The 16,828-nt window shown below is 38.8% G+C and overlaps 1 protein-coding gene and 4 non-coding genes across 5 annotated transcripts; 1 reads left to right on the top strand and 4 right to left on the bottom strand.

Annotated features, from left to right (window-relative positions):
• The first annotated feature begins 822 nt into the window (after positions 1-822).
• On the top strand, positions 823-16,692 carry fermt3b (FERM domain containing kindlin 3b). Its single transcript, XM_085297066.1, has 15 exons — positions 823-1,009; positions 2,260-2,384; positions 5,504-5,737; positions 7,773-7,889; positions 8,056-8,224; positions 10,203-10,305; positions 10,418-10,525; positions 10,723-10,857; positions 11,375-11,421; positions 11,576-11,700; positions 13,791-13,897; positions 14,061-14,279; positions 14,504-14,628; positions 15,077-15,218; positions 15,899-16,692. Exons 2-15 carry the CDS (start codon positions 2,261-2,263, stop codon positions 16,076-16,078), a joined length of 1,935 nt encoding a protein of 644 aa, XP_085153192.1. The 5' UTR covers positions 823-1,009; position 2,260; the 3' UTR covers positions 16,079-16,692.
• On the bottom strand, positions 3,562-3,633 carry trnaw-cca (transfer RNA tryptophan (anticodon CCA)). The gene has a single exon. It is a non-coding gene; the product is annotated as a tRNA-Trp (tRNA).
• trnaw-cca (transfer RNA tryptophan (anticodon CCA)) lies at positions 4,227-4,298 on the bottom strand. The gene has a single exon. It is a non-coding gene; the product is annotated as a tRNA-Trp (tRNA).
• trnaw-cca (transfer RNA tryptophan (anticodon CCA)) lies at positions 6,666-6,737 on the bottom strand. Its single transcript has one exon. It is a non-coding gene; the product is annotated as a tRNA-Trp (tRNA).
• On the bottom strand, positions 7,585-7,656 carry trnaw-cca (transfer RNA tryptophan (anticodon CCA)). The gene has a single exon. It is a non-coding gene; the product is annotated as a tRNA-Trp (tRNA).
• Positions 16,693-16,828: the final 136 nt, after the last annotated feature.

Here is a 16,828-nt window from a genome sequence, read left to right on the forward strand (position 1 = left end):
TTTCAGTGGTGTCATTAAACAAGTTATGCTGTGACATGTGAAATAAGTAGACTACACAGCTGAGGGTGTTTCTATTTACAAGTTCCCACCCAGCGAAAACCTCGACCCGAGTAGCAGAGTCGAAACCGTCAACCACAAGAGCGCGCCGCCTTCATGACTGTCGGAAACATTGACGTTACATGATAAGAACACGCTGGCCTGCTACAGCCCACAGAATAATGAATACGAATATGTATCTTAACAAGACGTTTCCAGAAAGTAGTCGTTTTGGATGCGGTAGCAGGACAACACAAATTAAAGCATCAACCCTACGCAGTAATCTTGACTTAAAATCGACACTTTCGCCGATTCTTCAAAAGCCATCTAGCCCTGAAAGCAACATTAACTGTACGCTCGTACAGAAGAATATGTCCGTATTTGGTCTCCCTCTAGCGGATTCAAAAAAACAAAAGATAGTCTGTAGTCACAGCAAGCCTATCATTGTATAAAGGTATCTTCCCCATATTAAAAACAATGAACTCCTTATTATCTTTGTGGATGTTAGACAGGAGACAATGAATTTTGGTTTTAAATGCGCCAATTTTTATTAGTTGTCGAGCATAAAAATGAAATTGTTTTGGTTTGTGTCTGATATGTCAATAAAAGGTGAAAGTGCTGCTACTAAAGTATAGAACTCATAACTCACACCCTAAAGTTACATTTTTGCTGATTACTCAACACACAAAAATAACATATTTATGCACACCCAAATTGCCATATATGTGTCACTCCCACAGTCTGTCAGTGAAAAATGTTTGAGCCTTTTCACATTTCCGCCTGTCGGAAACTGACAGAGAAAAAAAAAAGGAACAAGCAGCAGTGACACAAGTAGCAGAGACCACAACCCAAGAGAGACAAAACTGGTAAACCTTCTCGGAGAAAACCTGGTAAACTTCTTCAGAGATCTTGACAGAGGCGCAGGGGGTCCCCAGTTTCCATTTTTCAAAACCTTGGACGCGGGAAACTGACGGTATTGTCCTTTAAAGTGTGTGTGTGTGTGTGTGAGAGAGAGACAGCATGAGGACAGAGAGCAAGTTTAGGACAGGGCGTGTGTGTATGCGCATGTTTACGAAGCTTCTCTGTTATACACACATCTGAGGTCATGTATTTACTTTCACCACTTCATGAAATGAAATGTAAAATGATGAAGTGGTCACACAGATGGAAAATTATGATTAGACTCATACAGATGTGGAAAGTGTAGGCCTAAGTAGAGGTGCAGGGGGTGTGAAACTTTTATTTATGCATTGTTTTGTCTCTATCTGCTCTTATTTCAGTTCTTAATTAAGTTCAGACACATTTCAGTCCATAAATCCAATATCTTCAAGGTGGGCTTCTACTTTTCATACATATGCAGGAGGACACTGTCTTAACGGGGGATGAACTTCTCACTTTGGGTGGGTCAGAAAGCGGAAGTGTGCATCCATGGTGATAGTTTAAGTCAGAAACAGGAAGTGCTCATCAAAGTGGACATCCCATCCATTATACGTGTGTGTCTGTGTCATGTTGCGCAGTATTATGTGGGTTAAAGTTGGTTTTCTCTGATAGGCCGAAGAGTGATTGGCAGGTCAAATATCCTCCCTTTGTCTCATTCAATATTTTAAATGCCCTGAAAAGCAGAAGGAGGTGTTATATGACCAAAGCTATCCGATTTCTTTTTTAATTTTTTTTTAATTGTTATAAAATAACTCACTCAACTTGTCATCACACTTTTACCCTCTTGAAAAATAATTAATGCATATATTCATAATTCATAATTCAGATATGAACTTATCCCTCATAAAGTACTTTGTAATATTCTTGCATGTTTTTATCTCCTTTTAGAGAGTTTTAAATGTCTTGCAAAAACGTAGATGTATTTCAAACGAGCATCGTTGCTCACTCTCACCCTAACACTCCCTCTGAAACATCTGAACAGTTTTTCATGTCAGTCTCATGGAGCTGATTTTTCACAGTTTGATCAATGTGGCGAAGAAACAAAGGAAAGTTAATTACACGTCTTCTTCCATTGTCTTTGTCATCGTTGTCACATATGTAACAACAAGGACAAATAAAAAGAAACACAAGGCATTTGTCACCCATAATCCATCACATAAAAGATGGAGGAGGGCGATAAAGCTGTTTACTCTCTCCGTGTTTGTCTGTTTATCTGTCACTGTGCTCTGTCAGGCTTGTCTCCTGCATTTCTTTCTCACTATCCCACGCTCTCTTTTTTTCCAGTATGGCGGCGTGGGACCTGTCAGTCACGGTGGAGGACCTGGGGCTCGATGCCCCACCCGTCACCATCAGCGTGGCCTCCGACCTTCACATCGGAGGGGTTATCCTCAAGTTGGTGGAAAAGACACGTGGGTAGCTCTGTCTTCCTCTCTTTGTCTTCCTCTCAGTCACACTTCAGACTAAAATTAGTGTCGTAATTTACATATTCACACAAGAGTTCACATACAGTTAACAAAATTACAAATGCATAGTTAAGGCAAGAAAACTGAATGAATTATTCAGCACACAGTGTGTCACAAGTCCTCTGAACTGCTCTTATAATTTTTTTTCTTTTGTCACCTGCTACATGTTTTCAATTTTAGTTTGTTCACTTCTTCCGCCACTGCTTTCAGCAAGAAACACAACATCGGTCTAAACATATGTTTCATCAAGTACTTTGTCAATGTGAGACCAATTAGGTTGGACGGATCATGCAGACACCAGTAAGATCTAACCAAAACAGCTCAATCACATGAGGCTGTTTTAGTTTCAGAGAGGATGAATGTAAATGACCTAGGAGCAAACATTGAATAAGTGAGGAAACAAAGCTATAAATAAAGCTCGGGCAAATTGATCACTTGTTAATTGCGAGCAGGTCTATGCATGCATTCAATCAAAATCAGTCACGCATTATTTAAACATGTTTTGTACACATGCAAAAGATTACACAGCCCTTTGACAGCAGAGACAGACTCCACCCCAGACGAATCCTGCACTGGACAAACAGTAAATTGATTGCAATCATTGGACTGACCAATGTTCAGAACAATGGGAAAAGTTGGGAAGGTCCTTGCTGCCATTTCTGAACAGTTGTAGATTCCAAGGATGTTCCCAGATGCGTTATTCAGATGTGTCACCACTTGTCCAATGTCTAAAAAAAGATCCAAGCTGTCGCTGAGTGTATGTGAACTTCTGACAACAGAAAATAAGGAAAAGCAATAAGGAAAATGTTCAAATCACATCAGGATCAATGCAGAGTGGGTAACAGTGTTGTGCTGCATCTCTCACAATCCAAGATCCATAAGGTCCTGCTGATTTAACTCTGTAGTGAACATATTCCAGTTAATAAAGAGGCTGCACTTTCCTATGACGTGTTTCAGGAACATTAGTGTAAATAATGTGTGGAAAAAACAAAAAACTAGCAGACAAATATGAGCCATGTGGGAACATACTGAAAACAATCTGGCTATTGCCTAGCATTGTTTGGTAGTGGTCACATAAGAGCAGTGTAAAGCATCGTATAAGGAGCAGAAATAAGTAAAGAAATGACCCTGACGTGATTTGAACACGCAACCTTCTGATCTGGAGTCAGACGCACTACCGTTGCGCCACAGCGTCTCACAGGTGGCCATTTTCTCAGGTCAATGAGTCAATGCAAGGTGTCAGTCAGAAAATTACAACTGATATTTTTTTTATTGTTATAACGTCATTTACTCAACTTTTCATCAAACTTTTACCCTCTTGAAAAATGAGTAATGCATATATTCATCATTTTTATGCACTAGTGGGTAGTAGATATGAAATCGTCCCTCATAAAGTACTTTTTGATATTCTGTTAAGTGTTATTATCTCCTTTCAGAGATTTTGAAATGTCTTGAAAAAATGTTGATGTATTTCCAATGAACATCGTTGCTCACTCTCACCCTCTGAAACATCTAAACCGTTTTTCATGTCAGTCTCTTAAATGTTAAACCTTAAACATTTAAAGCTTATTTTAAACAGGAAGAAACGTTCAGCAGAACCTGGATGAATTACGAGAATAGATCCTCTGTTAACAGATTGCTGGTTTTAGATACAAATGTAATACTGAGGTATCCCAAAAAGTAGCGTTTTCAGTGGAAAAAAGGTTTGGTGACTTCTTCATTCTCGAGACTGAAGTGAGTCATCTGAGCATGCATCGAGACTTCTCAGAGGGTAAGAGACTAAAGAATTGACCCTGACGTGATTTGAACACGCAACCTTCTGATCTGGAGTCAGACGCGCTACCGTTGCGCCACAGAGTCTGCACAGTGTGTGCACCAACTATGGTTACACACCATTTCCTGTCTTAATGGAAAAAACAAACAAAAAACTAGTTAATTATTAGGTCACAAATGCGGTGAGCTGGGGTTAGCTTTAAACAAAGAAATTATGTTATATAGTGTGTCATAGCAGTGTTGCTCAAAGCATAGAAAACAATTTTTAATGATCAAATGTCACTAATTAAATATTAAAAATTGAACGAATTTGTGATATTTAATTAGCAATTGCAAACATAAGCACTGTTGCTACCATACAGTACACTAACTACGCTAACTCCCCCGAATCCTAAAATACTTCACACACGTAAAATGTGTAACGTACTAATAACAATTTTTTTTAACTAAAAAAAAACACCACGCTATGGTTTGTAAGTTGTGAAGGTGAAAACACTAAGGAAACCCAAACAATCGCAGGACCCCTACTTGGCAACAGTGGGAACAAAAAACTCCTTTTTAACGGGAAGAAAACTCCAGCAGAACTAGAGAGGGAGCCATTGGTACGAGCAAAGGAACGAGAGCAGAGTGAGAGATAGGACATGACATGTGACATACATATCTAGTAAAGTGGCCAACAGCAGTAATAATAATGTAATACTGTATTCTTTTTATTAGTAATATAATGTAAATGAGGAGGCAGACCAGGTATCGAATAGGTGAAAACCAAAGTTTTGTGGGGGAGATCAGGTAATACCAGCAGCTGCAGACCAATACAACAGCTCTATCATCAATTCTAAATTTTAAGCTCACACATTTCCTTTTGTTTGTTCTACAATAGTTATGCTGTGCATGCAGACTGTATTGACTCCTTTCTTATATTTGTTACATTCAAATGGGAATGGAGACAATATTAGAAACATATTTCCATAACACAGTCAAGTATGGCTGCCTAATATAAGCGGAAAACGGTTCATTTATATTTACAAAAGATTAATGGTCAGTGGAAACTTTTAAGTTGTACTTTTTTGTGAAAAAAAAGACAAGAAATCACTTTATGGCTTTTGTTAAAACTAACCATACAAAAAGTCAATAAAAAATCCATTATTTTTCAAGTAAAATGCCATTTAAAATATCCGACGATCATCGTAGTAATAAGTAAATTAGAATATTTTTAAAGTAAAGATGACCAGATTCAGTTTCTTGAATAGTTTAACTCTTTTTACTCTGACTTTTGTTTCTGTCCTCTGCAGAGATCAAACAGGACTGGTCAGATCATGCGCTGTGGTGGGAGCAGAAGCAGCGGTGGCTGCTGCGGACAGCCTGGACTCTGGAGAAATATGGTATCCACGCTGATGCCAAGCTAGTCTTCATGCCCCAGCACAAGCCCCTAAGACTGGGTCTGCCCAACGGCATTACACTGAGGCTCCGGGTCTGCTTCTCCAATCCCGTCTTCCAGACAGTGATGGGCATCTGCAGAATGCTTAGTAAGATTTTCTTTCTTTCATTTCTCTCTTTTGTCTAGTTCTCTGTTTGCTAGCAACATCTACACATCTAAGTTCTTTTTCTCATCTCTCCTTCTCAGTCCCGTTGCAGATTCTAAGTACTCAAGCTGTAATATAGCTGTTCACAATAATTTAATCAGTGAAATGTGTCAAAGTGCCTCATTAATACATCGCAGGGTGACTGCAACTATTGCCAGAGAGGGCCTTCCCCATCTGCTTTGTGCTTTCATTTTGTCTAATTCTGGCACTTCTTGGTCTCGATTCCTCACCAGAAATCCCCGGGAGGGGCCAGCAGACTGGAAAGGTTTTTTAAAGCAGCACGGAAGGGGGAAAATAATGACATCTGTCTATAGAAATGTCACACACATGTTCAAAGATAAGGCTTGGTATCATGAAGTAAGCAGTTCCTTTTTAATTATATTTGCTCCTAGAGCTCACTTGTACTGGCAGAAAAGACACATCCATGTTGAGGACATTCTCTTGACTATAAACTTTTATTTTTTATTTCTAATTTTAAATCCCGCATTGCTTCCTGCCTTTGTTGTGACATTGCTTCATATGTTGTTTGTATGGATCAATATCAAGAGGTGTATGTGAGGATTTGTAGGGAGTATGTATGCTCCAAAATTCCACTTTGCTGCAGTTGCACACCACTGCATATAAAGGCACCTAGTTGGCATCTAATAGACAATAAAATTCGTTTTTAAAGTAATATAAAGACAACAGATGTTTGATATAAGGAAGAGGAAAATGACCAGACCTAGGAAAAGAGGAATGCATTTTCCTGAGATGAGATAAATAAAAGCAGCTCTGCAGTGGCACTAAATGTTCAACAAAAGGAAATTTTGAATACCAAATTATAATTTTGGTATGCACTCTTACACTTCACTGATTTAAGCAGTAAATAAATTGACCCTGACGTGATTTGAACACGCAGCCTTCTGATCTGGAGTCAGACGCGCTACCGTTGCGCCACAGAGTCGCACAGGTGGCCATTTTCTCAGGTCAGACTCAATACAAAGTGTCAGTGTAATAACACTGGAAAACTTTTGGGGTGGGGTAGAATACTAAAGTAAAGTTTGTTTATAGTATATGTGCCATTTTTGGTACTTATGAAAATCTCCTTTTATGTCAAATTACCTGCTGTACTACAAACACATCACACACAAGCAAATATTAATAAGAACCTGGTTTTAATTTATTAAAATGCCCTAGTTTTAATGTCTTTCTTAGTTAGAGGATAGGAGTGAGATTCTCAGAACCATGAGCCTAAGTGACTCAGACAGACAACCATCTGATCAGGAGTCAGACACACTACTATTGCACCACAAGGTCATGTTACAGCCGTTTGACCAGGGTTGTCAGTTTAACAGATTCTCATCTCTTGCCAATCCTTATCGGGACAACAGTGCATGTACTGCGCAATCAGAGCCTTTCACAGTGCAAGGTTTCAATCCAACGATACTGACAAGTTGGAGGTGGGGGAACGTCAGTGGCAAAATGACAGCATTGACATTAACAGTTTCTTACTATTATATGTACTAATTCTGGTATTATATCCGCCTGTGAACAATTCTCCAGTAAGATGAAGATATCTGCTAATTGTAAGGTAAAGATCCAACAATAATACAGAGAATACACGAAAAATCAAGAATCAAAACGAACAAGGACTTGGTGACAGTGGGAAGGAAAATTACTTTTAAACAGGAAGAAAGCTCCAGCAGAACCTAGATCAGTTATGAGTGAAGATCGTCAGTTAACAGATTGCTGTTAAGTGAGGATATAAATGTAGCATCTAGCTTTGTTAGAGGGTAAGATATTAAAGGACTTGACCCTGACGTGATTTGAACACGCAGCCTTCTGATCTGGAGTCAGACGCGCTACCGTTGCGCCACAGAGTCTATGCTTTGAGTGTTGCTTTAACAATCAGCTTAATACAAGAAGTAAACACACCCCTGAATAACTTATCACCTTTACAGCACTGTTACTGTACATATTATTTATTTATTTTTAATAGACATTCGTCACCCTGAGGAACTCTCCCTCCTTCGACCCATAGAGGAGAAGAAAAAGAAGAAAGACAAAAATTTGGCACCAGAGATCTACGACCTGACCGAGGTGCCCCTTTCCTCGGGTACACGCATCACATTTTATTTACACTGCAGGCATAACATAGTAAAAATTAAATTAAATCATTTCCCATGTAATGTAAAAGGCCTGAAAAACATTTTAAACATTGTGTGCTGTCATTTTAATTAAAACTATGCAGGTCAACCTTATTATTTCCACTCCTTTTGCAGTATCCCGGCCCTGTCTGTATAACGGCATGCCCGCTCACTTTGCCGACTCACCGGAGATGGAGGCCATCTACAAGATGCTGTCAGTCAGTCAGCCTCCCCCTGCCCCTGAGGTCATAGCCAAGCAGTACCGCCCAGCCAGCGTTGTGGACAAGGCTCACATCAATGGCAGGTATGTGTGCACAGGTATCATTCTGTCAAACCAGGTGTTTACATCGCAGAGGGGAACTGATAGAGTTTCATTGTCCATGTCACACTAATGCAAGATGTTTAACAAACAAGTTCCCCACAAACTGAGTCCTCTAGCTATCAGGGATGCTGCCTCAGTTAGTATTCTTACCCCACAATACAGAAGGCCGGTGTAATCACTCGCCACTTTTCTTTTTCTTTATCAGTCCTGATAAAGAAAACTGGGGGTTTCCAGAACTCAGAGCTGTATCTACTGAAGCAGTGGCCTCCTCTGATCTCGAGTTCAGACATATTTTATCTTATGCGCATGCTGGTTCATAAAGATACTACCGCCAGTGCCTACAAATGTATTAAAATAGGAGCTGTTTGAAGGGCTTTTAGACTCTTTGATGTAATAAATTAGGCACAGTCGCAGCTTTTTTAAAGTCTCCTGCTTTATCTCTCTAAAGTTCAAAGCCGCTTTAAACTTCAGCTGCCTCAGCCATTGTTGCATAATTACACATCAAATAAATACTTTTTGAAAACATCAAATACGTGAGCTTACATAAAGCACATTATATCATTAGCTTTATAATAAGTAGTCAGTAATATAGTAATGTGAAAAAGTCTTGAGCCACACGTCATTTCTTCATATTTTACTTCCAAGGAGCCAGACTTCAGACATTAAATGATTTTTCACCCACTTTCAGTCCAGTCCTTGTACCTTAGCAACCAGAATGTTTTGTTTGTTTTTCTTTTTAACACACCCTCAACACACCTATGAGTCATGCAAGCATAAAATGACACCTAACTCAAGGGATGAACTGGTGTTGTTTATTTCTATTTTTGTAAAATGTTAAAGATAACACAGTTGATTGGCATAAATTTGTATTGTTGCACCTATTCCCAGAGAGCTGTTAGCTATTAATTAGCAGAGTGTGCAGTGTGTCCTTAGAACATTTGTGGAAATGTTAGAAGTAGAGGACAGAAAAATAAAAATAAACAGTACATGAAAGTCATGTCCTTAAGAAATAGGAAATAATCCAGGAAAGAGTTGACACAGGACTAGAGAGATGCATTTGTCCCTTCTTTTAATCCATTTAATACAGAAATCGTGTCAGTGGAAGGATGCTTGAGAGGAAAATGTAGATATATATGGAGAAAAGGCTGAGGTGTGCTAACAAAATCTGTGGTGACAGGTCTTATGGAGTGATGAATCCAAATTTGAAAAATTTCATTCAAACGGTTGTGAATATGTATGCAGGAGGCAAGCAACCGTCTGTAAAACACAGTGGAGGCTGTGCCATGGTTTGGAGCTGCATTTCACCCAGCAGTGTTTGAGATCTTGTAAAAATGGAATTATGAGCATTGGAAAGTACAGTCAGATTTGGATCCACTATGCAATACCATCTGGAAAGCATCTCATTGACGACAGTGTGTTTAGGACAATGATCACACTGGAGTAAAAGCATGCCATCAGTAATGGATTGATTTCCCCAGAGCCTAGACTTTAATATAATTGAAGCAATGTGTGATCATCTTGACAGATAATAGAACAAAAGAGAGCCAACATTCAAAGAAGAGGTTGAAATGTCCTTCAAGAATCCTGGGGAATTATTTTTGAAGACTACTTAAAGAAATGACAAGAAAGCTTGGCTAAGACACTTCAGACTATGTTAAATAATAATAATGATCACACCCTAGACTTTTGTACACTACTATAAAATTAAGTGAAATACAGAATATAGTTCATATAGAAGTATATGTTTGTTTCTTAAGGTTTTGCACATTTTTTGTTATTCTGCTGTGTTTTGCTATAAGATGTAGTTTCTAAAAACAATCATGTTACCAATTTACTTTGTTTAGGTCAAGCTGTCTATATGATGTCAAATAGTATTTTCTTGTGATTTTAAATACAGATAAACATGGATGTAACAAATATGAAATCATAAACATATATATTCTTTGTCTGTCCCTCTCAGGTGGTTGGACTCGTCCCGTTGTCTTCTGCAGCAGGGCATCCAAGAGAGTGATAAACTCTGGCTTCGCTTCAAATACTATGCTACTTACGATATGGATTCTAAGGTATGTGTGTGTGTGTGTTTACACAAATACAGAGAGTGTGTGTGTGTGCATATTTCTTTGCCAGTATATCAACTCTCTGACCTCATCCTTCTCTTTCCTCTCCACCCTGCAGTATGATGCTGTACGTCTGACCCAGCTCTATGAGCAGGCACGCTGGGCCATCCTGCTGGAAGACATCGACTGCACCGAGGAGGAGATGATGCTGTTTGGAGCTCTGCAGGTAGAAAATCCATCTGCTGACAGTGAAATATGTGAATCACTCTAATGGAAGTGTACATTTCGCTGGATGTCAGATAATATAGAGACTCAAATGTTCTCCCACTCCTCAAAGATATCTGGTCTATTCAATCGTCAGTAAAGCAGTGTCGTATAAAACTGGATTAAATAGGACATTTCTCTGTCTCGTTTTACATGCAGTATCATATCAGTAAGGTGGCTCAGTCAGAGCCCCAGATCATGAGCAACAATCCAGCCATGGACGATCTGGATTCCGCCCTGCAGTCCCTGGAGGTCAAGATGGAGGGAGAAGGCAGCTCTGCATCTGATTTGCTGGTCAGATACAATAGTCTCACCCGAGTCTTTTTAAAATTAAATTATTTTAATAACGGGGAACAGAAATTTATAACAATTTAGGTCCAGGCTTCTCAAAGTGTGGCTTGCAGGCCAGTGGCTGCCTGTGATGATATGTGCTACTGTACACTTTACTACTTTGATCACAGAATGAAACAGAGGGATTATTTCACTTCAATTTTAACCTTCCTAACACTGACAAGTACAGCTGACATTATTAAATGTGATATGCACCTGACTCATGGTTAAAAAAATATAGACCAGCACATCAGTGTTTCATGGTAGAATTTTTCCTATATGGGCCTCCTTGTCCCCCTGATTGGCTTTAAGAACACCTGATTTAAGATATTTCATTAATGGTAGTATTAGCCTGGATCCAAATCCACTGATGATGTAGACAGCATTGAGTTAAATGTTTGGTCTTATGTCAAACTAACATTGATTGACTAACAGTTTTATTGCTAAAACATATTAACTGAAAAACTTGCATTTTATCCAGGAAAATATGACAGCACCAGAACTCACTGACTACCTGAAGATATTTAGGTGAGAGCTGGTTTCCAACTGGTTAAAATAAATTTCATTTTCTTTAAATAAATAAATATTTATTAGTAACCTTCCTCTTTATTTCTAACTTGTTATGAATCTGGGGGAAAAATCCCTGGTGAAATCAGCTAATGTGATTACATGTATATTTCAGACCCAAAAGGCTGACTCTGAAGGGGTACAAGCAATACTGGTTCAAGTTCCAAGATACCTCCATTTCTTATTTCAAGAGCAAAGAGGAAAGCATAGGAGAGCCCATTCAAATGATTAACCTCAAAGGTAATGACTTCGTTACGTACTTTTATGTTATGTTTTTCTGCTATATATAGTGCACCATGCTATTAACAGAATGGTAAGTGTTTAGCACATTTTAAAATAACAGATGTTTACCCAAAGTGATTTCCAGGCACACTTATTTGCAATCCAACTCTCCAAAAATCAATTACAAAACACATAACTTGCCTAAATAGATGATATAATAAAAATAATAACTGGAAAATAAGTCAGAAAATGAGAATAAAAACAACTAAATTGTAACAATGGTAAGAAGTTAAATAAAACAGTAGAAGAAAACATTAACAGTGAGCTTGACCAAACCATGAGAGACTTCAAACTTGATGAAAATGGGCCTGGTAGGTCTTGGAGCTGAATGAAAATTGTCAATTGTTGAGCAGGTTCTTATGTGGGAAGCCAGACTATTCCAGAACTTAGAGGCAATGACAGGTCACCTGTTTTTAGCTGAGAAGAGACATTAAGAGAAATTGGGATGATACGCTGAAGGACCTGGAGGAAAAAGACCTGTAGTATATTATGGCCATGGAGGTCTTTAAAAACAAATAGTACAATTTTAAAACCTTTTAGAAATTTCACAGGTAGCTATTGCATGTGTATAGAAGCTTGATTGTAAGCAGGGGGAACTAAGTTGATATTGTTAGTAAGGTATCTCAAAAATTCAACTTACTGGCTCAGATTTCTGAGGTTTGAATTTTGAGATTATAACCCAAAATTTAGACATATAAGTCACTTTTTTTATGTGGCAGAGACAAGCTTCCATACTGCTGATCTACAGCAGGAGTGACATGATGTCTTTTCTTTGTACCAGTAAAGACTCTAGCAGAATACCTAACTGAAGGCAAAATACCTTCAGTTATGCTATGATTTGAAGTTGAAGGATATTTTGGCTATCTGTGATTTCAGATCATTCAAACAGTCGAAGAGGTTCTTAAAGGAGTGGTCAATGTCAGGTGTGGCTGGCAGATAAAACTGGGTGCCATCACGTAACAGTGATAGTAAATGTTGTATTCATGAATGCTAGAGTCAAGGGGTAACAAATATATTGAAACTAAAAGAGGACCTAACATGGATCCCTGAGGGATATCACAGTTAGTAGAAACTGAAGCCGTTTCCTATTTGGACACTAAAGGTTGAGGAAAACCAGTGTAGAAACCCTGCAGTCCTACGTTATGCTTCAAATGTTTTGTTGTTCAAATGTTAAAAGTATTTATCTAGAAAGCAACTTGGGAGAAGAGAATTTTTTTCTAAAATCTTGGCAAAGGAAGGTAACTTTGGTATCGGTCTGCAGTTACTAAGGAAATATGGGCAAAGTTTATGCTTCTTTAGAAACGGCTGCATGACTGTGTTTTAAAACAGGAAGGAATGACTCAATTTGCTAAATAATTATAGCGTAAATAGTCAGAATAAAAGGAGACAGTGGACCAAAAGCTGCCATGAAGAAGTGTGCAGGTATTATATTTAGAGAACAGTGATGAAGTTGACTGACTCTCTGAAAATGTTAAATGCGGGGGTGACATTTTAGATCTTCTGGTGTTAATGTTGTCAGTGAAGAAGTCCAAAAACTTCCAACACATATGGAATCACATATCAGACACTGAGTTTTAATATATTGCAAGAAGTGAACACCTAAAGGTAGATAAGTACTATGAGTTAAAAGTGAATTAACCTCCTAGGACCTGGCGTCCACATATGTGGACATCACATTTTGGGTTGTCTAGACCAAAATACTAAATTTTGCTTTACAAGGGCCTGATATCCACTCACGAGGACATTATACTGCCTCTGTTTCATCAAAATTTAAAACGAATATCCTCATATGTGGCTCTCATTTTTCTTAGGAACAAAAATGGCGTAAAAAAAACAAATGTGGTGATTCTTTGTTTTTACATTCATCGGGTCCCAATATGCCCAAATATCAAAGAGAAATTAAAAATGCATGACATGGAAGAGTTCGGGTCTTAGGAGGTTGAGGAGAATCAGCGGGGATCATATCAGTCTCTTCCTACACGCTTTTTGTTTTTAACAGCTTAACCATGAACCTAATGATACCACTTTAATGTTGCTCCTTTACACAGGATGTGAGGTGGCTCCAGACGTTAATGTGGCTGCTCAGAAGTTCCTTATCAGACTCCTGATTCCAGCACCTGAAGGCATGAATGAGGTCTATCTTCGCTGTGAGAACGTGAGGCCACACGCACACCCATACACCTCTTCTCATCTCTACGTGTGACATCCTTTCATTTTCAATGCCTCTATCTTCAGTTCATCATCTCAGCTCTGACCACAGTCACACCTGTCTCTCATGCTCTTTTTTCTATGTTATGTCTTTGAAATTCACCCTGCAGGAGCAGCAGTATGCTCAGTGGATGGCAGGGTGCCGGTTGGGATCCAAAGGCAAGACCCTCGCCGACAGCAGTTTCCAAAGTGAGATCCAGAGTATCCGCTCTTTCCTGGCGATGCAAAAGACCAACTCCAGTTCCAGCAGTGCAAATGCCAGCGAAGAAAGCATCAATACTCACAGTCTGGTGTCACCACGTTACCATAAAAAGTACAAACCCAAACAGGTACAGATGTAGCAACAGGCCACAAAAGGATAAATGTTGCAGATTTATTGTCTTGTGTTTTCACAAAGCAGTATTTTTGATCTCATATATTTTGTGTGGCTCAAATTACCAACCTAAATGACCTTACAGTACAGTAATTTTGTGCAACTGTGCAAATCTGCAACTGCTTATGGCAGCAAAAATATAATTAAATCTCACCTTTTACCCTCTGCCTGCTCTTCCAGCTGACCCCTCGAATCCTGGATGCATACCAGAACGTGGCTCAGCTCTCCCTGACAGATGCATTGATGCGCTTCCTGCAGATCTGGCAAGCCCTGCCTGACTTTGGGCTTGCATACGTTGTTGTCAGGTTAAGTTTAAAGTTTCATTTAAAGCTTTTGAGAGTTGATTCTGTGCCAGTGAACACATCAAAGACCGAAATTCACTGTGACAAGGTTATTATAAAGCACTTGACCTCGAACATCCTCCTTCTGTGTGTTATGAACATTATAAATGTTTTAACAGCATAAAAGCAGAGACTGTAGTCGAGGGAAATGCACGCCCAAGATCGGCAGAAATGTAGTTCATGCTAAAAAAAATGAAACTAACCTAACATTTTTTTTTTCACTTTTTGGGTAGACAGAAAGAAAAATTTTAAACATCCTTCCACCAGCAATGTGCAAAGTCATCAGACTAAGCGTAGTTCTGTAGAAGTTTAATCATTTTTATATGGAGGACTCAAGATTGACTTTTATCTAAAATAAATAAATTAATTAACTTAGAGGAATCTAAACAAAATATACCCCCCCCCCAAACAGGTTCAAAGGCAGCCGGAAGGATGAGGTACTCGGCATTGCTCCCAATCGCTTGATCCGTATTGACCTTAGTGTGGGTGATGTAGTGAAGACCTGGCGCTACAACAACATGAAACAGTGGAACGTCAACTGGGATATTAGACAGGTATGACTCATATCTTGAACAGGCTTCTGTCTGATAATTTAAAAATGTCTAGAATGCTCATTTTCAACTTCACGTTTTCATTCTCAGAGGTTTTTATGATTCATAGTTCTGACAAGAGGTTTGAACCTTCTACTCGCTGTCCTGACCTCATATTTTACCAAGAGTTTTAGAAAATTGTCTAAGAGGGAGAACTCTGAGTAGTCTGAAGCCTGAACCTTAGGCTTGCAAGAATAATTACTTCTTGTACAACTGATGTACAATGCCTTATTACACAATGGTATTTGTGATAACTGAGCATGAATGAAAAGAAGCTTGTGTGTTTAGAGACAGACCCACAAACCAAGCATGAATTTAGCTGCACGCTAAAGACTTCTGAAAACATGCTGACAGTGTGTCTTTCAATAAAGTGACATTTATAGTTCTTACTGGTCAGATCTTTTAATGGAAATGGTTCTGAAACTGTGGGGCACAGACAACCAGGTGAAAAAACTGAAATGAAACTGAGATTGATGAATATGCTTTTACAAAACCAGAAAGAAAATTTAGGAGCTATTGCCCTAATGACTTACAACGTGGGATATGTATGTATATTTGTAGTGAAGATATTTTTCATCCCTGGATTAATATTTTTTTTCTAAATAGCTCTGCATTTCTTTTGTGTTAATTTTCGTCTACTCCAGATGGCCATTGAGTTTGAAGGGAATGTGAACATTGCCTTCAGCTGTGTGACTGCTGATTGCAAAATTGTTCATGAGTTTATCGGAGGCTACATTTTCATGTCGACACGCAGTCGGGAGAAGAGCGAAACGCTCAATGAGGAGCTATTCCACAAGCTGACCGGTGGCCACGAAGCTCTCTAAGACTGAAACACAAAAGCCCAGACAATGGGATGGTTGACAGCCCATCAGACCTCCTGTGTCTCAGTGGAAAACCAGCTTGGAAAAAGACTTAATGTTTAACTCAAGCAGCCACAAAAAGATAAGGAAATCATCAAAAACAAGATACTCAGTTTACTGTAAATGTGTTAGAAACTTGTAAGTACACCAAGTTTTCCATTCACACATCAGTGGATGTTAAACTTGATATGTTCTGACATGTTCAAGACTCCAGCGGTCCTCATGCTGACTTCCCCCCTCCCTACAGGATGGACTGCTGCTGGGCCAATCTGCTGGGCTTCTGGTCCAGGTTCAGCAGGCGTCATAATCAGACTCAAAGAAATGTAAAATCAACAGCTGAATCAGCCAGCTCTAACTTCTAACTACTTTTCTGAACTCACTCTGTCAAGAAATGTAATCAGCATTGCTCAGAATTGAAAGCCTTGAATGTCCAGAGCTCCAGACCCAGTGTTACTTAAACTTTTTATTAGAAATTAATGTTACAGGTAATGATATGACTGAGAAATATAAGATAAATGGCAAAATATTCACCACATAAAACATTTACTAAAATAAATAGAGCTGTATACTTTTCATTATCTCTTGTTTTCCCTGTGACATATTTTGGCAATTTCTTACACAGGAAACCTCAAACAAGTTATCTTCCCTCACACACTGTGCGTGTCAGTCCATATCTTACTGGAAACTGCAGTCCGTTAAACCTCAATGTCTGCA

The sequence above is a fragment of the Mchenga conophoros genome, linkage group LG2 (assembly GCF_057382185.1).
Source record: "Mchenga conophoros isolate Kocher_MC1m ecotype Shallow Benthic linkage group LG2, M_conophoros_male_GT1.1, whole genome shotgun sequence".
NCBI lineage: Eukaryota > Metazoa > Chordata > Actinopteri > Cichliformes > Cichlidae > Mchenga > Mchenga conophoros.